General features: G+C 46.3%; 3 protein-coding genes across 7 annotated transcripts in view; all 3 read left to right on the top strand.

Moving 5' to 3' along the window:
- The window catches only part of LOC147826184 (N-acetyllactosaminide beta-1,6-N-acetylglucosaminyl-transferase-like), a 33,912-nt gene extending 27,434 nt beyond the window's left edge, over positions 1-6,478 (top strand). The window contains exon 1 of the mRNA XM_087181761.1: positions 1-6,478. This exon is cut by the window's left edge and continues 27,434 nt beyond it. The gene's annotated coding sequence lies outside the window, so the exon portion shown is untranslated.
- Positions 1-25,992, top strand: part of LOC147826183 (N-acetyllactosaminide beta-1,6-N-acetylglucosaminyl-transferase-like) — a 118,757-nt gene that overhangs the window by 33,388 nt on the left and 59,377 nt on the right. The gene's annotated exons all lie outside the window — the stretch shown is intronic.
- Positions 6,536-25,992, top strand: part of LOC101702179 (glucosaminyl (N-acetyl) transferase 2 (I blood group)) — a 39,918-nt gene continuing 20,461 nt past the window's right edge. For 2 of the 4 annotated variants that reach the window (XM_004847706.4, XM_013073250.3), the window contains exon 1: positions 6,536-7,710. In XM_004847706.4, the coding sequence (XP_004847763.1) occupies positions 6,786-7,710 (925 nt within the window). In that variant the 5' untranslated portion in view covers positions 6,536-6,785. The remainder of the gene's footprint in view (positions 7,711-25,992) is intronic. The other 2 variants (XR_001183679.3, XM_087181757.1) reach the window with 2 other exon arrangements.

The raw sequence follows: 25,992 nt of genomic DNA on the forward strand, positions 1-25,992 counted from the left end.
CCCCACACTGTCTAGGGCAGTGCAGTAAAGGACGCCTGCAGGTCTGGACCCCACGCTGTGCAGCAGTCAGTGCAGCCAGCATTCCGCAGGGGGCTCCCACAGGCGCTGGAGAAGCAACCAGGTCAAAAGCATTTGATAAAACAGGCACAGGGGCCACAGCTGGGGGGGAGTGAAGCTCTCCGGGCTGGGGTTGGGGCAGTGGGGATAATGCCGTCCACAGTAAGGTGGCCGCAGGGCTCCTGCTGTGCTAGGGATCCTCTAGGTAGCAGAATGACTCCACATGGGTGGCTGCTGTGAATCACTAATCTACCTAGGAATGTGGCCAGGGTGGTTCCGGTCCTGTGTGGGGAGAGAGAGACACTTTCCTCATGTGCTTGCCTGTTCTTGGAGGTGGGATGGAACACAGGGCCTTGCATGTGTTAGGCAAGAGATCTACCACTGAGCCACACCCCAGGGCCACCATTGCCTACTTAAATCCCTTAATATCCCTGTGAGGTCACTGTTCTTAGTCTCCATTTTACAGAAGACGACAGGAGACAGGAAACCAGGATATATAGAGTGCCCTGCAGCCTCCGTATCGGTGGCATCTGACCCTGCCTGGCATGGCTGGGCCCGGCCTAGAGAGGCTCATCTTCTCCTGAGACCCTTGTCACCTCCAGCCAGACAAGGCCCTGCAGCTACTTGCACCCTCAGCATCCTGCTTAGTCCTCATGGCGCTGTGAGGGAGCCTCTGTTACTTCCACACCCCAGAAAAGGAAACTGAGAGTGCCAGTTCCTTGCCCAAGCTCTTTCAAATCCAGTCCTGTGGGCCTGGAAGGATCCACCAGACTGTTTTCCATGGGTCACGCTTCCTCAGCGGAGATGCAGGCAGGCAGGACAAGGGACTGCAACAGCTCCTAAGTTGCCAAATGGAGGCTGTGATTCAGATCTGGAGCAGAGACAGCTCCCACAGCCCTCATGGGCCAATTCTGGCCTGCTGCTGCCCCGGCCTCGAGCCAAATGGTGGCACACAAAATCAAAGGAAGCCTACTTCATGGCAGGGAGAGCTGCAGAAAGTTCAGATCTCAGGGCCCAAGGAGAAGCAGTGTTAGGACACAGCCTCTGGTTCTTATGGCCTTTTTGTGCACAACAGTGCAACGAAGGAGTTGACTGAGACCGAATAAATGGCTCCTGGCCCTAAGACACTTACTACCTGGCCCTTTCCAGAACAGGTACCGACTCTGATGTACAAGCATGTGGTGAACATATCTGCCTTGCATATTTGAGAAGGAAGTTATGTCACAATTGAGAACTTTTTAGATAACCAAAGCCTACCCTTTTGTGCACAAAATGATTAATTTCAAAAATTGGGGGGAATCTGAGGGTGTAGCTCAGTATAAGAGTGCTTGCCTAGCACACTGGGGTCAATCCTCAGCACTGAAAAAAAAGGGGAATGAACACATTTTAGAAATGCCTTTTAAAATAAAATATGGAGCCAGGCATGATGACACATGCCTATAAATATCAGCCCTTAGGCTGAGCCAGGAGGATCACTGCAAGTTTGAGGCCAGCTTGAGTTATGTAGTGAGTTCAAGGCCAGCCTGAACTACATACTGAAACCCTGTCTCAAAAAACTGAAAGAAGCTGGGGATTTAGCTCAGTGGTCCCGCCGTCTGCCTCACAAGCGCAAGGACACAAGTTTGATCCCCGGTACCAAAAAAAAAAAACCTGAAAGAAAAACAGGAATAAATAATAGACTACAGTATGCAGAATATATATAGCTATTAATGCATTTATATTTCTCTCACTTTTTATACTCTGCTTATTATTATTGTTATTATTATTTTTTTCTTTTTGAGATAGGGTCTCCCTATGTAGTTCAAGCTGGGCTTGAACTCACCATGTAGCCCAAGCTGACCTCAAATTCATGGTCCTCCTGCCTCAGCCTCCTGAGTGCTAGGATTACAGGCGTCCACCACCATGCTTGGCTGTACTTTGTTTATTTTCAAAGAAAGTCTAGCAATGATCTTCATAGTTTTCAAGTTCTTTTGTGGACAACTTCAGTGGTCTTATAGAAACTAGAGGTACTGATCTTGTGAAGGAATAAGATGTGCAGGGAGCTGTATCAACGCCAGTTATCCTGGGTCGAATTCATCTGACCCAGCTGCGCTTTGGGCCTGAACTGTTTTTTCTCAGCACATTGCCTGCTGTTGACCACAGAGGCTGCAGTCTTGCAGTGCCGTGAACCTCTTCTAATGTGTGACTTCTCATCTGCGTAGCTGGAGAACTTTTGCTCTGATTGCCTCTATGCCAAGAATTAAGAGGCTGAGCCTCAAGGGATTGCAAGGCCGCATTCTCTGATGCTTAAACCAAAACCCAGCATGGGGACAAAAGCTATCCTCATGGGTGTGTCTATGTACTCATGATTTAAAAATCTGTCCATTGGTTGATAACATTTTACAGTGGACCCTTGAGTTACAACCGGCTTGACATACGGACAACTTGGGTTATGACCAGAATTTTGGTTTTAATTTATGACCAAAGTCTTGAGTTACGACTCAAATGCCAGTAGCTTGTGCTTCCAGATGGTCTCAGATACAGATTTAACGAGTTCTGGAGGGAACATGGCAGCATCCTTTCCTGTGTGGGGTTAATGAGAAATCCTGGGCCGGTGTCTCTCTAAGGACCCTGAGATCTGCCTGTGTACAGGAGAGAGACTTGGAAGGCTGAGTAGAGGAGCCTGAGCCTTCAATCAACTAACATTAGTTACAACCAGCTCTCTCAAAGTTCATAAGTCAAGGGTCCACTGTCAAAGCTTGGGAGTTTTTCTGATAAAACTCAGACTTTCTCACTTCCTTTAAACACCAGCACTGGAGCCCACCAGACTCCTGGTCCTGCCTGGTGTTACTGCTGGTCTGGGGAGGAAGCCACTTGCTTGGGGAGTGGGGGGCAGGCTCTCTCGCACCCACATCCCTCCCCTCTTCAGCTCCACACCACCTTGTTAAGTCTGTTGTTACAGCCCTGTCCCCGTTCTGCCAGCTTCTGTCTCTCTTTTCCTTACCTGCCTCCATTCAATCCAGCCAATAATGGGCCATTTGGTTGCTAGGAGACTTTTGTTTACATTGCCAGACAGAATGGAAGCCTTCCACGCAGAGTGGAGGGAGACCTTGCTAGAGTCACAAAGGACTCATCCCAGAGCAAGGCCTTTTCGAGCTCCACTGATGAAGGAGAACTCGTGATGTCTATCTTCCTGTGCCTGGCTCTGGCGTTGTTTGGCATAGTAGGGTGACCACAGTCTGGGACTATTGATTGTATAATCAAAGTAACTAGGCCAGAAGAGTTGGAGGGTTCCTAGCACATAGAAATGGTAGTAACCACTCTGATCTGATTGTTGCACATTATGTGTACATGTACTGAATGACAGTAGTGTACCCCATAAATATGCACAAGCAATGTATGTCAATTAAAAATAAATAAGCATTGCCTTGATTCAGTAGCCCAGTCATTGTTGGGCATGATAGTGCACAGCTGTAATCCCAGCACTTCAGAGGCTGAGGCAGAAAGAAAGATGGTGGCGAGTGTAGTGCCCACCTGGGCTATATAGTGAGATACTGCCTCAGAAAACCCCAAACAAAACAAAACAAACAACCCACTACCACCCTCCTAAAAAAATAGCCAATAATTATGCCAAGGGTTCCAATCCTGTATGTTGGTCTTCGATAAAACTCATGTAATCACTTCTAATTCTTCTTTAACACAGTAGGTTAACTACCGGGTAAAACAATCCGAACTGTATCTAAATGATTAGGATTGTGAAATTCCCAGCACGTAAGAAAATGATTAATGGTTGAAGAGACAGAGATGCTGTTTACCCTGCTTAGATTAGTACCCACTGCATCACACGTGTTGATTTATGGCAATGTACCCCACGAAGCTGATGCAAGGTGCATGGGAACTAAGAGCTCCTGCCAGCCCGGAAGGCCCCCCAGAGAGCCTGGCCCTTGTTTTGTTTTCATGTTTGGGCTCAGTCGATCACTTGCTCTGAGCTGTAGTCCTCCCTCTGTCTCTTGGTTCATTACCAGAGAGGTTAGCCTGGGGCATAGGGAGGCAGGCTTGAAAATGTCCACTTGACGACAGTTTTCAGATGTTAAACCGGTGGGAAGGAACAGAGCAGAAACAATGTCCTGGTTGGAAGTTAATAGATTAGTTCTCCTAATTACTTGGTGGGAGAAAATGCCTGTTTGGTTACCACAGAGACTGGTGAAACAAACCTGCCCACTGGGCTGGCCAAGGAAACGACATCGCTTTCTAATCTCAGTCTGCTCATCTAAAGCACCGTGGAGAAGCCGGGACACACTGCGTGTTGCTCTTCGTTGGAGTTTTGTTTGGATACTGCTGCTGTTTTGAACTATAAATTATGTTGCGGTCACCTTATGTATGCTCCGCTTTCACAAAGCATGATGAATGATTTCTTGGCATGTGCTTTGCACTTTCCATGCACCTGAGCTCTTTATTATAGGATTGGGGCTTGGAGCAAAGAGAAGGGGGAAACAGAAACCCAAAGACTGAATCTGCAAGGAAAGAAAACCCTCCCTGCCTCCCTCCAATTCTGCCTCTCCTGTTCTCTGAAGTCTTAGCAAATGTGTATTTTGCAGAAAAAGGATGTGGTTTAGTAGAAATGAAGGAAGGGAAGACATCAAAATGGGCTCTTCAATTGTTCCCTCCACATAGCCACATTGTGTGCATGCGTGTGTGTTTTTTTATAATTTTTTTCTGGGCCATTCTGAGTGGGGTAGGGGTCGGATGACAGAGCTGGAAAAGAGTGATACTTAGCCTCTGGGAATAAATCAATCCATCCATTTAAAAGCCTTAAGGTAAATGTTCTTTTCTACTACTAAGAACAGAAATCAAAATGTCATTAGCAGAGTCAGAAGTGTTGGACGATTTTCAAAAGAGAACATCAGTAATAATTATAGCCAAGGCTTACTGAATTCACACCAGGTGCCCAGATTCCTGCTAACCATAAGCAAGAGATTTCCTCATTATTTCTTCCTAACAGTCAGGTAAAATAGGAGCCACAGTTATTTGCTGTGTCACAGGCAGGGGGCTTGCTGCTTAGAGAGGTGGAGCAACTTTATCATGGTCACCAATGTGGGCTAGGGCTTCAGCATTGTAACCGAGGAGGACCTGAGGAATGAAGGCTCAGGTTTCTGCCAAGCTGAGTGACTTCCAGAAGAGTATTTTTATTGCCCTCAGTTTCCTCATCTGTACAACAAAGGGGTTGTGTTTGGTGATCTCTAAGATCTCGGCCAACTCTGGCAGCTCCCCAAATCAGCTTTGGTCACCTGTAGTCCCCAATTGCCATTTTACAGCAAGCTGTGGGAAGTTGGCGGGCACCGGGCGGGGGTAAGGAGGAGGCAGGGAGATTACTGCATTATGGGCCCAGTGCTTTCTGACTGGAGCAGCCCGTCCGGTTGTCACATGAAGCCCAGGCAGCAGGATAACCGGCTGACTTTGGGAAAGGCCCACTTGGAGTGGGTGTCTGTGGCTGCCATAGTCAAGCTCTTTGCTGAAACTGTTGCTTTTCCCTTAGATGTCTCCTTAGGGCTGGATCAACCCCCTCACACTCCTTGTGGGCTGCAGGGCGGCTTGTGACACCTGCACAGGTGAGCGCCCCAAGCCCTTGCAGTGTGGCCCGACCTGCTCTTCCTGGCTGTGGGGAAGAAAGGCTCTGACTGATACTTCCAGGAATTCTGCCCCAGCCCTGAAGCACTTGCTCTTTCTTTCCACAGCACAGGAAGGGGGAAAGTAGGTGGAGGCCAAGACGCCTCTGAGTTTTATGAGGTAACCTCCTGTCTGATGGCTTTCACAGAGACTCGGGAGCCAGTCACTCGCCCATTACAGATGATCCTCCGTCAACAGTGCGGGTCACTTGAAGTGCTGGATGAAATGGGAACCAACTTGTGCTCCCAGGGAACAATGACTACACACTTCTCTGACCTGTAGATTAGGGTGTGTTACTTGGTGCTCTATCATCAGTGGGGCAAGTCACCTTCACTTTAGTTCCTTCTTCGCAGGCATGTAGATGCTGTGTCACACCTCAATTGCCTCGAGCTCGCCTTCTAAGGTCTTATTCCTTTTTTTTTTTTTTTTGTGGCTGATGATCTATTTAGAGGTGTTGCAAGGGCATTTGTCATTATCTGGTGTGTGTCCAGAGTCAGAGATAACACTGAAATGAAAAGAGGAGACAGAGAAACCAGAAGAGAAATAAACCCAAAGGAATAGACGCCCTAAATGCTGTGGTTTCCGAGGGCTGCTAGCAGGTTGTGGAGCTGGCCGGAAAAAAATAGAGCCACTTACTGCAGAAGACGTGGGGGGTGGGGGAGAAGGGCGATCGGTGGCAATAGATTGATAGAGGGAGGGAAGGTGGGTCGGGGTGAGCCCGAGAAACTCCGGGAGCAGACTCAGTCCATTCTGGAGAGCCTCTTTAGCTAGGAGCGCCACTTGTATTTCGTATGCAAATGAGGCTGGGGGCGGGGCGGGGCGGGGCGGAGCTGCGGATTCAGGTTCGGGCGGCTTGGGAGAAGCAGCGGCACCAGCACCTCCTGCCAGCCGGGAGGATGGACAGGAAGCCCGGGACACCGGAGCGCTGAGGACTCGGCAAAGCGAGCCAGGCCCTGGGAGAAGCGCGGAGATTCAAGACCAGCGAGAGAAGTCAATTCCGCCTCTGACACTAGTGGTTTCAGGCGCTGTGATCATTTCTTAATCTCTGAAGAGAGATTCTTTTCCCTGGGAAGTGAAAAATAATGAACTTTTGGAGGAATTGCTTTTTGGCTTTCACTGTGCTCAGCGCAGTTATTTTCGTGGTATTTTACAACAGCCACTTAGGCGTGCCAAAATTTTACCAGAGGCTGAACAGTTCCAGTGAAAGGACCTCCAGACTGGACGCCTGTGACTACGCCGTAGCCAAGAAGCCGGCCTTTGTGTGGGGAAAGCCATCCGTGTCACCTCTGGGCAGAGTCCCCTGCGAAGACTACGTGGTCCAGAGTCACTACATCACCAGGTCGCTCTCAGAAGAAGAGGCCGCCTTCCCTCTGGCCTATGTCATGGTCATTCATAAGGATTTCGACACGTTTGAAAGGCTCTTTCGGGCCGTCTACATGCCCCACAATGTCTACTGTGTGCACGTGGATGCAAAATCCTCAGTCGAGTTTAAAAGCTCGGTGCAGCGGTTACTAAACTGCTTCCCCAACGCCTTTCTGGCTTCCAAGATGGAACCCGTGGTCTATGCAGGATTTTCCAGGCTCCAGGCTGACCTGAACTGCATGAAAGACCTGGTGGCCTCCGAGGTCCCCTGGAAGTACGTCATCAACACCTGCGGGCAAGATTTCCCTCTGAAGACCAACAGGGAGATCGTTCAGTACCTGAAAGGGTTCAAAGGGAAGAATATCACCCCGGGAGTGCTGCCCCCCGCCCACGCCGTGGGGCGGACTAAGTATGTCCACCAAGAATACACAGGAAAACGTGGCTCCATTGTGAAAAAAACTAATACCCTGAAAACCTCACCTCCACATCAGCTGACCATCTACTTTGGCACGGCCTATGTGGCCCTTACCAGGGGGTTTGCCAACTTTGTCTTGGATGACCAAAGGGCCACTGATTTACTGCAGTGGTCCAAAGACACCTATAGCCCCGATGAACATTTCTGGGTGACCCTGAATAGGATTCCCGGTAGGTACCAATTTTCATTTTCATTTCTTTTTATGGGTAGATTAATATTTTACTCCTAATATTTTACTCCCCAAGGGACTGACTCATTTGAAATTATTTGCAACCAAATTTAAATACTTAGAAAATGATGACTGAGGCTGCTTTTAGAGACTGTTTCCTGCCAGCTCTGTGGTTTTGTAAGTGTGCAAGATCCAGTTGTCTAAGAAATCCCAGCAGTAATTCTGGCAAAACTGCCTTTGGTTGTGTATCACGTGGTTGCTGACTTTTAGCTCCGTCTTCTGAATTAATACTTTTCAGAGTCCTTCACAGACGTTTTTGGTAAGCACCCTAGAACATTTGAGTTGGAATGCTGCTGTTCCTCTCAGAGAGATGTTACAGAGCTTCACTGACAGAGCTGTTTGGGATGGGGGCTGTTTTTAAAGGACCTTAGAGTCCTCTTTGATGTTCACAAATTGTCACTGTGGTTTAAATGTCTCTTGGTCTAAGATCTGAACCAGTAGCCACTCTGTTCACTTGTCGTCAGTGAACGGAGCCTGATAGTTCATTGCCTAGAGGAGTAGGGAACACTTGAGTGGAAACACAGAGAGGTTCAAGCTGGAGTCCATCCAAAGAACATTCTTAATTTTTAGGTCCCAGATTTTTATGAGAAATTCATTTGTGACTTCTGGATTTTACATGCTGTGAAATCTGTGTGTGTGTGTGTGTGTGTGTGTGTGTGTGTGTGTGTGTGTGTGTGTGTGTGTTGATTTGGAAAAGGGTCCAAAGTATGCCAGGCAGCTGAAGGCAAAAGACAGTGACACGCCTTCTTTGACCAGAGCTGGGCTTGTTTTCAAAATTCTGTTTCTCATAGGTTGTGTGGTTCCTCGGTCACCCGGTACACTTGTTTCAGTATTGCAGCAGCAGGGCTGGGGTGACAGTGGCCCTGTGCTTGTGCTTGCAATAACTCCTGGGTCTTCTGTGTTGGAGCCTTATCGCTGGCACACTTTTGTGGGTGGTTTGAAGCTACCTTCATATCTGACAGTGGACTCAAAGCAGCAAGACATATTTAGATCCTAGATAACTCAGCATTCCTGAGAGCTGGAGTCACAGAAATCTATTTAGGGGCAAAAGCAGACAGACACATAGGCTGTTTATGTTCAGAGATGCTAAATTATCAGGTCACAAAGACTTGTAGGAGGGGGAGTGAACCCACATTTATCACAGTGTAACATGTGTCAGCCCTGTTATTTGCAAACACGTATCTTAAATACATGTAAGTATTCTGCACATGGCATCTGATGAGGTTTGTGTTGATACAGTTGTGCCAGATGTTATATTCTCCATCCGGATCCCTGCTACCCCCAGAGCAGACAAAGGTGGTGAGGCTGACTGAAGTAGTGTGCTGTGTTGTTCACACAGCTTGTCCAGGGCTACGCTAGGGCCTGATCTTGGATTTGAGGGGCCTGAAGCTTGAGCTCATTCCCTTGCAGTAGGAAAAGAAGGAATTCTTTCTGCTTTCCTGTAAGTCATAAGCAAGTTTCCCCGCAGGATCCCCAAGGGAGCAGAGGATGATTGGGAATAATGGGGAGGGCCATGGAAGGAAGCTCTACCTGGCCATTTGAGCTGGAAATGCAGGCAGCTGGGACACGTGTGTGTGTGAGTGTGTGTGTGTGTGTGAGAGAGAGAGAGAGACAGGGAGTGTGTGTGTGTGTGTGAGAGAGAGAGAGAGGGGGAGTGTGTGTGTGTGTATGTGTGAGAGAGAGAGAGAGGGAGTGTGTGTGTGTGTATGTGTGCTGGAAGACAGCTGCTGTGCTAGAGGGACTGACGGGTGTCCCACCTCGGGCTTCTGTGTGGGCTTCTCCACATCCCCACCCGGCACCGGCGTGGCCTGCCTCCTGCTTCTCCCAGCTAGGGGACGTGGGATCAGCGCTTCCCTCACTGCATCAGACAGGTGGGAGGGGAAGCAGCCACACTGAGATGCTCAAACTCCTGGAGTGTGGGGTTTAGCCACACCCCCGGCCCTGCCTCATCTTCCAGGAGAGACTTTCAGGACCAAGACTCTGCTGTCAAGAAACAAAAGCAAAATTATCCCAATCTCTTTTCCTTTTGCTTTTCCTCCCTTCCCCTCCCTCTTCTTCCTTCTCTCCTCCCTCTTCCCTCTGCTTTTCCCCCTTTCTCTTCCCTTCTGCTTCCCCTTACTCCTCCCTCCCCTCTCCTCCCTTCCCCTCTCCTTCCTATGGGTTTGCAACCCCAGGCTGTACCTGCTAGATAGAAGCTCACCACTGAGCTATAATCCCAACTCTAAATCAGCTTTAAAAATATTGGAGGGACTGGAGTGTGAGGCAGAGGCAGAGCCCATGCTTAGCAACATAAAGCCCTGGGTTCTGTCTTTAGTGCTCAAAGTGAAAACTAAATGAAACAGGAAAGTACTGACAAAGCTCAACATTTTTAAAGTTTGCACTCCATTGACTATTGATGTTATAGCTTCCTTGTATAGTCTTCCAGGTTTGTTTGTTTTTTTGCATTTGTGAACAACACTCATTAAATACCAGGTTAAAAAATTTCAAGTGAATTTTTTATTGCTTCACCACAAACATATTCAGTAAAACAGTCCTTATTCTAGGTGCCATATTGTCTGTGAAAAATGAAATTCTGCAAGATGTGTTCTTTATGTAAATAGATTGTACACAGACAAGTAGAGATCTGTGTTTAATTCCTGAGCTCAACTTCATGTTGTTTTGAAGGATTTTGAGATCCAGAGCCAAAGCATTTTGTAAGACCCTGTTTCAGGGACCGTGTGTGCGATGCTGGTGACTGTCCAGAACTCCCTCTGAGGGAAGCTGCTGGACACTTCAGCCCCTGCTTGGAGCTCTGTGGTGGCTTCTCATTATCTTAAGGGACACTGCAGTGCAGTGTGTCATGACATCCATGACCTGAATGTCACCCGTCTCCCTACCCTGGTCCCTTGTTATTTGATAACTCATACTTTATAGTCCGACAACCACTTGGCCCTACATGTTTTTGCAATTTGTACCTCTTTTTATTTCTCGATTGTTTTAATAATATCTTCTCATAAATGCTGCCCTTCCTTCTATGTCTAATCCCTCTTCATCCTTTTTGTCCCACGATGAGTGACACCTCCTCCGGAAGCCAGCTCTGTAATACCCCTCCCAGACTTCTCCAGAGGCCACGGCCGCCAGCCCTGAGTTATAATTACCTACCTGTTAGTAAGCATCTCCTCTGTCACCTCCTCAAGACAGTATGCCTGATGGTTATGTGAAGATGAGAGGAATGTGTACAAGTGTCTTGGACCTGGGGCAAGGGTAATAGTGACAGTATAAAGAGTCAGTAAAATACTGCGTGGAGACCTAATTCCACCATATCCACGAGACCTTGTACAATTAGCAAGTGCCAGAGGGAATGTGAATTTTGTCTTGTTTTGTTTTTTGAGACAAGGCCTTGCTCTGTAGTTCAGACTGGCCTGGAATTCACCGTGTAGCCAGGCTAGCCTTGAACTCACAGCAACCCTCTTGCCTCAGCCTCCCTAGTGCTGAGGTACTGGGGTGTGCCACCAGGCCCAGCTGGAATGTGAATGTTAATGAGACAGAGTCATCCTTTAGAAAGACTGGTTCCCACGGAGCCACCCTGGGCCCTTCAGTGGAAGGTTGCGACACTAGAGGCCTTGACAAAGCCCCAGGCATGCGGGACAGGCGGCCACCTCCCGTGAGTTTGCCTTCCTCATCTGGTTTGAGTTTCTCTCGCTGTCTCGTCCTCCTTCCCCATCACCTTGCTGTTTTTATCCTTCCTGGGCTACTTTTGGTTCCCAGTGGGCTGCTTTTGACTTAATTGCATTGAGACTGCTTCTTTGTTATTGGCTTAGAGGGAAAAAAAACCCCAAGTAAACAAGAGTATGAAAACATAAAAGGGTAAGCAAAGACAACAATAGAGAGAAACTTAAAACAGCCCTGCAGGTGTAGCTGGCGGCCCGGCCCAGGCCCAGGCCCACTAAACAGTGAGACACTGAGCTGTGGGCAGGTATGTGTTCTCTATGGAAAGGTTACTCACACCTGGGTGGGGCTGGAGGCCGCCCAAGCTCTCCCAGACTATGCACTGTTTTCTGTGCATCTGCCCAAACTTGGAATTCAGTTTCTGGAGCCACAAAGGACGCATTCACTCGGCCTGTTGTACCCAGGACTGAGAATTACAAACAGCCACAGCGCGGCAGAAGCCCACTGTGACGTCACCGGGATACCCAGGTGTCCATGGTACTGGGTTTTTCTGGCCAGAGGAGTCCACAGTGGCATTTGTTTGGTTGATGTGGAGATAAAAAGAAATTCCATACAACATACTTCCATGGCTTTCAAAATGGTATCATAGGGTCGGGAATTTAGCTCAGTGGTTTCACCACCTGCTGCGCAAGCGCAAGGACCCAAGTTCTATCCCCGGTACCAAAAACAAAAAAACAAAACAAAATGGTATCATATAGCTGGGCATGGTGGTGCGTGCTTGTAATCTCAGTATTCTGGGAGGCTGAGGCAGGAGGAATGTTAAGTTTGAGCCCAGCCTTAGCAACTTAATGAGACTGTGTCTCAAAATAAATATTTAAAGGGGGAGGCTGGGGATGTAGCTCAGTGCACAGGCCTTGCATTCAGTCCCTAGAGTATGCCCCCAACACACTAGAAGACCATAGATATATAATGTAGCTGTATACAGGTATAACTTTTGTATAGCCAGATAATATTTCACGCATATAACAAATGTGAACATGATTTTCAAAATGCTGAATTAGTGCTGTGGACCTGTCTGGCTTATTGGACGTCTTTGGTAAAGGGCTGGAGGCTCTTCGCAGGCTGGCAACTCTGGTAGGATCCTGAGGGAAGATTTCTATCTGCAGTGTACCCTGGCTCTTGGGGCTCTGCGCAGCTGAGCCCATACGAAGAGATGCTGAGCTCCTGCTGGAGAAACCAGCAACAGAGTCTAGGGTATTTACATAACTAAACCAAGCCATAGCCATGGCTGTTCACGGACTCAGCCACAAGGTTCCCTCCCACCCCTTGGCTCGGTGGAATAACTGAGATCATCTCTTCCATCAGAGAACCTGCACCCAAACATTTCTGCCCCTGCCCCTGCCCCTGCCCTTCAGAAGGAAATGATTAGGAAACACTACCCTTAATTAGCTTTTAATTCCTCATCTCTAGAACAACATTTTAAGAGACAAGAAGAATTGGGTTAAAGTATATATAACTATTTAATGGAGCATAAACCAATTAGGATTGGCAAACACCCACTAAGCTGAATTTAACAAGAATTTAATCCCAGCAGAAAAGATTAATATAATTACTACTGTAGAACTGGCCAGACCATTATTCCAGCTCATTCCACAGCCCATCTTTCCCTCCCAATTATATAAGACAAATCTTTTTTAGATGCAGCACTTGTCTTTTTTTTTTTTAAAAAAAAAAACATGGTATTGCATTTCAATGACTCCTTAAAACAATCAAATATTAATTGTATATCAAACCATATATAACCAGTGTGTGTATATATCAATGTATATAATACCATGGTGAATATATACTCAATATATAAATGGTCTCTGTCACATAAATCTCTTGGTCTCGTTTCTCCATGCTTACTGCAGTCTCGATTTCTGGCACATTTCCGGGGATACAGTGCTTCTCCCATGCAGGCCAAACGGCTGACCTAGACTGGGGTGCATTCACATTGCTGCTAAAGTGGCGCTGGTCCTCTTCCAACCTAGCTTCTTGGACTAAGAAAGAGAAGCAGCTTTCTGGGGTTGGGCAGGCTTTGTGAGAGCTGTGCTGATGACTGATGGGGAAGTGCTCCCAGGGAGGAAACAGCTGGGACTCCAGAGGAGGAGATAAACCTGCCATCACTTTCAGCTTTGTTTCCTGACTTTGTGTAATGCAACTTCAAACGCAAGTCTGACCGTCACTTAGGAAGGCTGCTTTGAGAGTTCAGTGAAAGAATTGGCGCTTTCTGGGGCCAAGAACTCCCCATGACAGCGTGCCTGTAGCCAAGGGTCTCCTTCATCCCTCTCCAGAAGAGAAGAGGAAACACAGGCAGCCTGCTGTGAGCCCCAATTGCTCCTTCATGGCTGTGAAAGGTCCAGGACACCGTAAATCACCTCCGTCTCTAGCCCAGCACAAACAGTTTTGTGTGCTGGCTGCTTTGCCGCCCTGTATTGGGTGTGAAGTGGGAGGTTAAGTGTTTGTTCGCTTATTAATATGGATATATAAGCACCTAAATGTGACCTAGTATTTCTACACTCATGAGATCTATGACATATTAGGCAAAGCCATTTAAAATCTGTTTCACTGCCAATGGATGTCCCTGTCAGCATTTGTCAACCATGTAAAACTAGACAGAGCCCAAAGAGGGCTGGGAGGAATATGGGAAAATGTAAACAATCTACAGTTCAGGTGGATGCTTATTCTCGATCACTTTGATTTCCTTTAATGTTGTTGGTGTAATTTTTTTTTTTCTTCTGTTTTTTTGAGCCAGGGTCTCACTATGTAGTTCAGTCTGGCCTCAAACTCACTATGGGCTCTGACTCACAGCGACCCTCCGACCCTCCCGCCTCAACCTCCCAAGTACTGGGATTACAGGCGTGTGCCACCATGCCTGACTTGTTGGTGTAACTTTTGAAAAACTGTGGAATGCCTGACTGAGTTGGGCATGGTAGTACATGCCTATAATCCTAGCACTCTGGAAGCCGAGGCAGGACAATCGCAAGTTTGAGCCTAGCCTGGTCAATTTAGTAAGTTTTTGAAACCCTGTCTCAAACTTTATAAATTTTAAAAGGGCTGGGGATGTGGCTCAGTATGAAAGTCCTGTGTTCCATCTCCAGTACCAAAATAAAAAGGTTGACTGAGTCTCACAGTCAGTTAACACGGCTAGGTACGTGTCACCCATCAGCACTGTCCCCTAATGACACTGAGGATGTCATGGTGTCTTCAGAACTCTGTTTTTGAGATCTCTTCACATGAAAGGAGCCTTAATTGGGTTTAGCTGGTTGCTTTATTTTCTAAATCCCAGAAAGGCTTTAGGATGTCTGCTTAAGACACAAAGTAATTTTTTAGAAAAGGAAAACAGCCCAGACTTCAAAGAAATGAGAGTGCCCTCTCACAATCAGGCTGTCCAGGTTCTGGGCAGCCTGGCCACATCCTTCCCATTCTGAGCGTTCATCTTCCTCATTGTGAAAATGAACTTCGCCCATTCCAGCCACGATTCCGGGATCGGTGGTAAACTCTATTATAGAAATGTGTAGGGCCGGGGATTTAGCTCAGTGGTGCCGCTGCCTGCCTCGCAAGTGCAAAGTCCCCGGTACTGGAAAAAAAGAGAAATGTGTAGAATATACAACAGTACAGGGAACTGTGCACTAACCCTCTTGTGCCCACCAGCCAGTTTCAACAACCATCAACACATTAATTACACAATGCAAAGCAAGAAAACCAAAAATGCATAACAGATCTTTGTGTTGACACCAGAATTCTCAGACTTGAGTAGCTTTCTCTTTTCGGAGGAAATGCAGAATTCAGTATTCCAGGTTAAGTCTTTCTACATAGCCCATAATGGTAATTTGCTGAAAAGTGAAAATATTTCCATCTAGCTTACACTTTTAGGACACACCACATGAACCAGACTGAGTTTTTCTTCTTTTATAAAAAATTTAAAAAAATCAAAGTTAAATGTAAAAGCACACGGGCGTTAGAAGCAAGAGTCAGAATTCCTCTTAAGATTTCTGTTCTAGTGGCGTCTCTTGCATGGGCAGGGGGAAGGAATATAGGACTAAGTAGGAGATTAGATGGTGGGGTAGGTTGTGCCAGGGGCCACGCTAGGGATACATTTTAAAAAATCTTCTCTCCATAGTGAATATTTTACTTCCTCTTAAAAAATACAGTTGGCAACCTTACTGTGAATCTGGTATGGTTTGCTTTGTTTTGTTGTTTGCCTGTTTTGAACATGAGATAGATTTTTGTTATACAGTGGACATTTGACTTAAAAACTTAATTTGATCCTGAGAGCCAGTTGTAACTCAAGTTGGTCGACTGCCTTCAAAGCCTCTCTCTTGTATAATTTTAGGCCACAGTTTTTTTTTAAGGTGCTGGGGATTGAACTTGGGTCCTTGCCCTTGTGCAGCAGGTGGCAAAACCCCTGAGCTAAATCCCCAGCCCTGCCGCATATGTTTTTGTACCCAGCGTAATGTTTAACATGGGGCCAAACACAGCCTTTTAAGATCATAAGCATCTTTGTTTATCAAACTAGCATGTGTGACTATGGAATTATGTGTGACTATGGAATTAATATGAAGATATTTTTCTTTTTTTCTTTTTTTCCAGTTCTGGGGATTGAACTCAGGACCTTGTGCTTGCCAGGGAGGTGTGGTGCCACTGCGCTACATCCCCAGCATGACATGAAGATATTTTGCATTCAGGCAAATCTTAGTGCATTTTTTTATTCCCAAATGTTCTCCGTTGGATTCAGTCTTTATGTTCACTTTTACATAAGTAACTTAATTTGAGAGGCCCCGGTCATCAAGTTCCATTGCTTTGCATGAGGCTTCTTTGATTTTTGCAGGGTGGCATGGAAGAAGGTTTGCAGTAGCAAAGGTCTGTTTTTATCCCCAGCTTGGTCAGCAGCTTATGTGACACTGAACAAATTGCTTAACTGACCTAATCCACTGTTAATTGTGATTTTAAGGTATAAGAGAATGTTGGAGAGGTATTAGAGAATTTATTGGAAGAATTATTTGAATTCAACTTCATCCCGTAAGATATATCTGGGATGTGTCTGGAGAACAGTGAGTCTCATAGCAATGACCACGATGTGCTAATATTTCCTTTCTCGGGAATAATCTCTTAGTACCTGTAAGGATACGAGTTTTGATGATTTTTATTATTGTTTCTCTGTTTCTTTTTTGTGGAGCTGGGGATGAACCCAGGGCATGTGAGGCAGGTGTTGTACCACTGAGCTACAATCTAGCCCAACTTTGACCTTTTAAACACTTCACACTGTACAACTAAGAGTAGCAGAATAACAGAGGATTACAAGCCCTATGTGAATGTTTTATTCTCTTTCAATAAATGTCTTAAACTCCAGCCCCTATAGTGTGTAAGAGGGGCTAGCGAGCATGCTATGACATCATTTTCTAAGTCCTAGCCTCCGTCCTTCACTGTTTGGACATGTCACTTCAGTTCTGGGCCTTAGTCTCCTCCTCTATAAGAAGAAATTACTAGTGGCAAACCTATAGCATGCGTGTTTGTTTTTCATTTAGGACAAAAGATGTTAATGTTTCTAAATTAAAACCTCAGTATTCAGGTTTAATTGCAGCGTTGGCACTTTGTGATAAATAAGTGGGTTTTTGGGTTGCAGTTTGGGCGCTGGTCTCTAAAAGGTTCCCCATCACTGGGCGATCAAAAAAGAGGCTCCTGTGTTATTTTTTGCTTTAATTTTGGAGGATGTAGTGAAAGGAGAGAAAGTCTTAGAGGCAGATAGACTTAAGATTCCTTTATTTACCGGTGCCAGCAACAACCCTACATCAGTGCTGATATCACAACCCCCAGGAAAGGATGCCTCCAGTTTCCAAACAACCTCAGTCTCCTCTCTCTGTGTCCCAGAAAAAAAACACTGTGTCCTTTCCACCCGGATGAGGGGCACCTGGACAGCTTGTCTCACTGAGGGCATCCTGCCCACGGCCCAGCCAGCTTCTGTCTGCTTGTCCCAGCGGAGGCAAGGACAGGAAGGAGCAGGTGGCATGGAGCAGCACAGCCTCATTAACCTTCAGGTCCGTGTGGAATTGAGAATCCCAGTAGCCTGGAGGGGGAGACCCCATCCAGGGGCAGGGGCTCAAATCACAGCTGCTTCTAGCTGCTCATCTTGGACAAATCCATAAGCAAGTTTAGTGAATGCTAAATACTCATTCACCTGTGGGGGACAGCGGGAAGGAGAGCAGGGATTATGAGAATGAAAGCATTAACTCTATAACTAATGACTAGTAGCTCTGTACCTGTAGCTCTAAAGCCAATACCACCTTCCTGGTGCGGGGAAGGTGCCCACCGAATGTGGTTCTGGGGAGGGCTTTTTCTTAAGTTGAAGATATGTAAAGGCTTAAAGTGTCTAATTCAAGAATGACCAAATGATTTGGTGACATGGAATGAGTAACTTCGTACTGAAGTTGGAAGAGTAGTCTCATGATTTAAAATTAAGGAAACCAGCTAGGTGTGGTGGCACTCACCTGTAATCCTAGCACTGGGAGGCCGAGGCAGGAGGATCACCAGGAGTTTAAGGCCAGCCTCGGCTATATAGTGAGTTCAAGGCCAGTTTGAACTACATAGGGAGGCCCTGTCTCAAAAAACCAACCAACCAAACTTTCATACCTGAGAGGCTCTGTCTAGATTTGTAGATGGCTCAAGAGTTTTTTCCCCCTGTAAGTTGACTGTCCTAGTCGTTGGTGTTGACCTGAAGATGTTGATAATTCAGAGTTTTGAAAATAGTGAAAGAACTGTTGCGCAAATGAAAACACCAGCATTCAAGTCCTTAAATATGAAGCCCTGAGCATCTGAAACCTGGGCACCCTGGGCTGGTCCTGCAGGTCCTAAAATGGCCCATGCAGCAGAGAAACGGAAGGGCCAGCAGTTCTGTGAGGTCTCGTGTTGTATTTTACAACTTTATGTAAATGCTGCAAGGCTGCCTGCGCAATTCTTAAACTTTTTGTTAAAGGGTAGTATCACAGAAAACTGGACCTACCAGAATTGAAAAGATCATTGGATTTTCACGCTGCTTTTTACCTGCATGGCCTGCACAGGAAACCACTTCCAGTGCTATCAGAAGCTCTGTTGGGAGCACCTTTCCCGTCATTTCCCAGAGCAACCACTGTTGGGACCCTGTAAATTAGATGTCAGTCTATGCACCCTTATGTAACTTCTTTTTTTTTCATTTCAATGGCTTATTTTTTTATTAGCACATGGTTTCAGTACATGATTGCATTACTGGTACAGAGTTGGTGCATGAACTTAACGCACCTTAATTCTTTTCTTCTCCCCTCCCTCTCCCTCCTTGCATCCTCCACCTCTTGTTCCCCTTCCCATTTGAAGATCTTCCTATCATCTAATCTTTTATTTTGTTCTTTACTTATATTTTGGGTTTCTGAGATAGAAGAAACCATGTGATATTTAAGCTTTAGTGACTGATTTCTTTCACTTAACATTATGACCTTAAGGTGCACCTATGTACCTTGATATGCCTTATATTTATCTTTCTTTATAGCAGAATAGTACCCATTATGTGTAAATACCACACTTTCTTTATCCATTCATCTGTTGATGGATATATAGGCTGCTTTCAAGATTTAGCTATTATGAATTGTGATGCTATAAACATAGGTATGTGTGTATTGCTATATGTTTTTTTAATCACTGTAATATGATGTCTTAGTTGTTTCAGGAAGACACCTAGAAGGGGGATGGTGGGTCAGATGGAACTCTTAGTTTTTTGAGGAACCTCCACACTGATCTGCATAGTGGCTGTACTGGTTTACACTCCCATGAACAGTGTAGAAAAGTCCCTTTTTCCTGCAGCCTTGCCAGCATTTGTTATGATTTGATTTGATGGTGACCGTTCTTTCTGAAGATGGAATCTCAGTGTTGTTTTAATTTGCATGTCTCTAATGCGCAGTGATATAGAACATTTTTTCACATATTTATTGGACATCTGTCCTTCTGAAAAGTATCCATTTCCATTGCTCATTTTTTGATTGGGTCTTTTATTTTGGGGAGGCCTAATTTTTTTTATTTTAGTTCTTTATTCTTGATGCTATGGAAGAGCTGGAAAATTTTTTCTCCCATTCTGCAGATTGTCTCTTCGCTCTGTTGGTTGTTTCCTTTGCTGTGCAGAAGCTTTTTAACTTGATATCATCCCATTTGTTGATTCTCGGTGTTATTTCTTGTGTCATGGGGTTCTGCTCACAAAGTCCTTACCTAGACCCGTGTTTTCAAGAATTGTACCTATTTTATCGCATTTCATCCCAGGGCCGAGGCTGAGTGGGCCTTCAGGAAGGGGCTCAGGGTGCCCTGTGTTTTTGCACAAGGAACCAGGAATGCGGAGGACGCCACATAGCCCAGGTTCATGCCAAGACTTTGTCCTCCTTTTTCAGTTTATTTAGCCGTCCTAGTATTTGCCAAAGACTGTTAAAGAGAACTGCTCTGTGTTCTGAATAAAAGATTGGGCTGGTTATAGCCAGGGACTGAGTTCCCAGAATTAGCAACCTGTACATTCCCCAGTACAAGTGGCAGCCAGTGGAATTTATCACTGACCTTTAGCAACGTGTGATGGGTCTTGGGCTATAAAGAGGGCTTGCAACGAGACAGCCGGCCTGAGTGAGCATGATTTCTCATTCGGCTGCTCGTGTGTGGAACTGAAGGAAGGTTTTTCAATGAATTCTTGATTTACAGCCAGCAGGTGTGGCCTGTGTAGGTGAAGAAGGCACTGTGTGCTGGGTGAGATGGAGATTTAATGGAATCATTAAGGGCTTCCTTTCCCCAGGCAACAGCAAAACAGTACAGGGCTTGCTGTGTTCGGTGGATCTCTGTGAGGGAGGGAGAGCCCTGCAGTGAGAGGGCGGAGCTGTCAAGCCTAGGAAAGGAGTGGCTTGTGAAACGCCACATTCAAGTGTGAACAAATGCATCTAAATAAGCAGCTCGAAGACAGATCTTCCTACTTGATGTCAAGGGCCACAAATAACAGGATTTATCACATTTTTGGAATCCTGTACATTTAAGGCCTAAGGAAAGAGATTTTGGAACTCATAAACTCATCCAAGTGGTAAACATGTAGCTAAGTGATGCCCAGCACATGGGACATTGGGAAAGCCACCATGTGCAGCTCCTAGTGCAGGCTTACTGGAAATCTGCATCCAATAAAGGGCGTTTGGCTAATTGATGGTTCTATCCCTGGAGCTGGGAACGGACCCCCCCCCCAGCAAAGTTGTGTTGTAGTCTTAAAGTGATATAGAAGTGTTTGTGTATTATGATTTTTTTGCCATTAAAAGAAACTTACTATTAGTCAGTTTCCCTGGAGACCAGAGGTGTAGCTCACCACCAGCAGGAAGCCCTAGTGTCACGTGGATGATTGTTGGGGGGGAAGGGAAGGCATAAGACAGTCTTTGTTGTTTTAAATAACATTTTCTTAATATTACTGATATTACTGTAGGTTTTAGGGTTTGTAGTATACGAATTTTTTACTTTGTTTTTGTTGTTTGTTGGTTTTTTTTTTTTTTTTTTGGTACCTGGGATTGAACTCAGGACCTTGTGCTTGCGAGGCAGGCGGGAGAACCACTAAGCTAAATCCCCGGCCCTAGAATAATAGTTTTAAAAGGAAAAAAGTAAAGATTCAAAGGCAAATGTACCAAAAGGCTAACACCAGCTAATTTGGGAAAGTTGGAAAAGAAACAACTTGCTTCCCCTTTGAATTGTACTTTTTAAATCCCTGAAACAAAGATACAGAAAGGTGCTAGTAATTGGTGAAAAGAAACATACTGTTTCCTTAAAGGCATGAATGATGTGAATGACACTGTAAGATCTTAGCCCCATGAGGAAATACGTAGCAAAAAGACCTCTACAGAGGAGGGCTGGGGATGTCTCTGCAGCAGGGTGCCTGTCTAGCATGCTCCAGCCCAGGGTTCAATGCCCAGCACTGCCCCAAAGAAAAACAAAGGACTTTTGTAAAGAGCCAGTGTTCTCCACCCTGGCCACACATCTCCCCTGACCTGGGTATCCAGAATATCCAGGGAATAGGGGCTCAGACTTTTCTTTTTTAAAGCTGCACAGATGCTTCCAAGGTGCAGCCGGACTGAGGAAACACCAGCCAAGATGAGGCCTAGAGTTGGAGACAAAAACTGAAAGAAAGAATTTAACTTGTTGACTTAGCCTTTGGTCATTTCCTGATGTTTGAGGCTGATACCGCCTTTAAAGAGAAGTCATTAAGATTTTCCTGTGAAGAAAAGAACTCCCTAGATTTAGTGGTTTACAAGAAGTTTGTCATGATTCTCGGTTCTGAGCCAGGCCAGCGATGCTGGCAGGTGGAGCCGTGTGGCCTAACCGTGCCCAGCAGGCACATGCGGCTGCTTCCGTTGGTGGCCAAAGGCGAGTGCCAGACCTAATCAGCAGATGCTTTGTCAATCCTTGCTTCGTTCTGTCTGCTAATGTCCCATCTGCCATAGGACGTTCACAGGGCCACAGTCAGATTCAGGAGGTGGAGCATCGTCTTCTCCGTCCTAATGGGAAAGCCGCAAGTCACCCTGAATGGTTGTGCATGCAGCCACAGAAACATTTGGGAGCGTTTTTTGGCAGTGTGGCACAAAAATCAAAACATGCCCTTATTTAGTGGAGATGTGTACAGCAAGGCGTTTATTGGGATCTTTCCAAATAATATGTTTTTCTAGTTAGGTTTGGAAGTGTACGTTTGACTTCTGTTACAAAAGAAATTTAATGATAGCTTGTAAAAGTTTTAAATAATCACCTACTTCCCAGTGCTCAGGAAAGTAACATTTTAAAAATTAGAAAAATGCAAAAAACTACAAAGACCAAAATAAAAAACATCCATAAACTCAATACTTGAGATAATACTTTTAGTATATTTCTTTTAGTCTTGTTTTCATATAAAAGTATCTTTTTATGTGCCTTTACTGATTTTTGGTTTGGTTTGGTTTGGTTTGGTTTGGTTTTGAGACAGTGTCTCACTATGTGGTTCAAACTAGCCTTGAACTTACTATGTAGCCTAGGCTGGCCTTGAACTCATGGTAACCCTGCCTCAGCTTCCAAGTGCTGGGATTTCTGGTGTGCACCCCCCATGCCCAGCTGCTTTTCCTGATTTTTATAATCAGCTCTCTTCACTTAACAGCATACTGTATCATGGTTGTCCAGTCTCTTGTTAATGGCTGCATGCCATCATTTGCATGCACTGTAATTTATTTAACAAAACCTTAATTTACAGGCTAAGGAACTGTTTTGGGGGTTGAGCATCCCTAATCTGAAAATCTGAAATGCAAAATGTCCCAGAATCCAAAATCAGAAACTTTGAGTGTCCCCATGATGCCACAAGTGCAAAATTCCACACGTGAGGTCCTGTGACAAGTGACAGTCCAAACACAGGCAAACTAGAAATAGTGTATAAGACTGCCTTCTGGCTCTGTAACATGCATGTGAAACATAGATACATTTCTTGTTTGGATTTGGGTCTCGTCCCCAAGAAAGTTCATTATAAATATGCAAAACTCCAAAACCTGAAGAAATCTGAACCTAGTACTGGTCCGAGGCACTTTGGGTAAGGGATGCCCAACTGTATGAATAGGATGCATAATTAAAGGTGACCAGTGCTGTATAGCACTTACCACACCCCAAGCACCACTCAGAGGGCGTCAAGTTTGTATGCACTCAGAGCAGCTCCATGAGGAATGGTGCTATGTCTGCCCTAATTTTACTGATCGGGACACTGAGGGGAAGAGTTTGATAAAGCTTCTCACAATTAGTAATTCACAGATCAAGTACTTGAACCTGAGTGGTCTAATTTCAGGATCTCTCTTCTCTTTTGAGGGGAGATGGATTTTTACATTTTTATTAGTCTGGGTTTGCAGTACATAATGATTACATCCCTTGTGTGGAGCTGGTTCATGCACATGACACATCTCGATTCTTTTTACCTCCTCTCCTCTCTCCATCTGTTGGTCCCCTTCCCACTGACAAAAGCTCTATCTCTGTTTCTTTCTTTTTTTTTTTTGGTACGGGGGATCGAACTCAGACCCTTGCACTTAAGCAGCAGGTGGCGAAACCACTGAGCTAAATCCCTGGCCCTCTATCTCTGTTTCTTATTATCTTTTACTTTGCTCTTTAACCAGCTTCTCTCCTCTTGACAACCATATTACACTGCCTCTCAAATAATAATTTACCAAATCACTCTTTGAGGGCAAATTCCCATAGGTTAAGCTGCTGAGTCAAAAGGCACGCACAGTTTCAAAAGCCTCGATGCAGAGCGCCATGTTGCCATTCCAGTCACGTGGATGAGCTCCAGGTAACCCCACCTTCTCCACCACTGGGTATTATCATTTTCTAAATCTTTGCCAGCCTGATAAGTGTGAGAGAGGGGCAGGTTTTTAACTTTACTTGCTTTTGTTCCTAACAAAGTTGAGCATGTTTTCTTAAATATTTGCATATGAAAGTAGGGAAAGTTAGGGAAAATGGTAGAAACTGGGTGGCAAGAACACCTGGTGGAAGATGAGGTGGGCCGTGTAGAAGAGGACCGGAGTTCCAGGGTGCAGAGGGGGACAGAGAGAGTGGAGCCTGGAGTGGACCAGGCTTTGCCAATCAGCCTAGGGTTCTTTTGCTCCATTCAGATGGAAACTGAATTGGCAAAGTGCAGCTCTGCTCGCAGTCTTGATGTCACCAGGTAAGGCTGGATGCCAGCAGCTGACATAGCAGAGACACAGTGCTCACTGCTAGCCGCCACTGTTCAGGGCCAGCTTGTGCTGGACCCCACAGGTTGGCTCTGCTGCTGGTCTCTGGAGCTCTTTAGTGTTAACAGCCAAGTGTTTTTCATCTTTCCTTGGGAACCAACTGCTCTGTCCGCACTACTCAGGATATGAATCCTGTGACACTCCTGGTGTCCACAGGCCCGGTCACTGCTGTCCAGGGACTTGGGAGTGCAGACTTCCACGGGACCTCGGGTCTTTATGAGCTGGCTCAGTTCAAGCCAATCAGCTGTGGGTTCCCGGCTGCTGTTCATAGTCTGGGAAAGAAGACTGGAGACCATGGTGCCCTGTGCTGGGCAGGGGCATCTTCCTGAATGGAATGACTCCCTGGCAGGGTCACGGTTCTGAGGAGACGGCTAGGGCAGGCTGCTTGATCAGTGACCACAGGAGGCAAAAGGAGGAAATGACAACTCTGAGGTGAGCTCTTGAAGGAGGAGAGAAGCAATAAGCAGGGTGCAGGGGAGCAAAGACAGAAATGAGAAATGGGGCGAGGAGTGGAAACCCTCAGGGTGCCCAGTGCCCTGGCGAGTTTTGCTCTCATTTCTCAGTGGTGAGTGGCTGGGGGCATCTCGGGCTGGCTTGAAGGAACAGACACAGGGCGGACCATGTAGAGTCACCAATGTGCGTGCCCCAAAGAGGAGGCCCACAGGAGCTACCCGGGGTCCTGAAGGAGCCAGCTGGGGGAGTGGCCGAGGAGGAGGGCAGATTGCAGGGAGAGGTGTTGGCAGGCAGTTAGGCTCTCGCTGGCGCCTGTGCTGGGACACAGCAGAGGATGGCAGAGGGCACATGGTTGAGCAACGCCATCACAAAGCAGAAAGGATGGCAGAGCTCGAGGAGACCGGCGATCAGTTGCAATTGCAGCTGTGTTGCTGGAAGGGATTACCGAACAAATCCGGGGGTGATCGTCCAGATGAGGGGTCTGGAGGGGCACCATGGTGGAGCAGAGGAAAGGAGCTTAGCTTGGCAGGCCACAGGTGCAGGTGCAGGGAGCGAGAGGCCTCCGCCAGCACTAAAGGTGACAGCCATGACTTCGGGCTCGTCACTAGGTCGGGGCTGTAACGAGATCTGCACACTGTCCGAGGAGTCCTGAGGAAAGGGGTTCAGGCTGCTGCAGCAAATGGCAACGAACGTAAGTCCTTCAAGGTGTGCCTCAGTGTAAGGCCCTGAGTTACACATGCACACATGCATGTCCATCCCTTTACATATTCTAGGCTGTGAGCTCCCAGAATCCCTTGTGCAGTTTTCTCCCCCTGAACCTACTTCAGAGTCCAGGACGCATGCTAGCCAGCATTTGGGTAAGTGAGTGAATTACCCTGATGTAAAATCAGCAGTTGTTGGGCTGGGGGTGCAGCTCAGTGGTTGAGCACCCTCTCGGCATGCAGGAGGCCCTGGACTCCTAGAGTCCACACACACACACACACATACACCCACCCACACACCCCAAGTTATTTAGCACCTCCATCCTTCTGGCAATCTATTTACATTTCCTAGGCTCTAGTTTATGCAGATTGGCAATGAGGTGGATACAGTATAACATTTTTAAAACCACTTCCATTCTAAAATTCTGGTTTTTCTTTTTCCATTCCATTTTTTCCTTTCACATCTAAGGAAGATTCAGTCCATTTGTGAGCCATCAGAGGCTAGTGCAGGGATGCTGTGCGAAGGATGTGATGCTGTTATCTCAGGGACTGCCACGCACCAGAGATGGCCTCAGTCAGCAAACCTCATGTGTTAGAGGACCTACATGATTAGTGAATCGG

Source organism: Heterocephalus glaber, unplaced genomic scaffold (assembly GCF_053883595.1).
Source record: "Heterocephalus glaber isolate CG9 unplaced genomic scaffold, H.glaber_assembly_v1.0 deba00001472, whole genome shotgun sequence".
In the NCBI taxonomy this organism is placed as follows: domain Eukaryota; kingdom Metazoa; phylum Chordata; class Mammalia; order Rodentia; family Bathyergidae; genus Heterocephalus; species Heterocephalus glaber.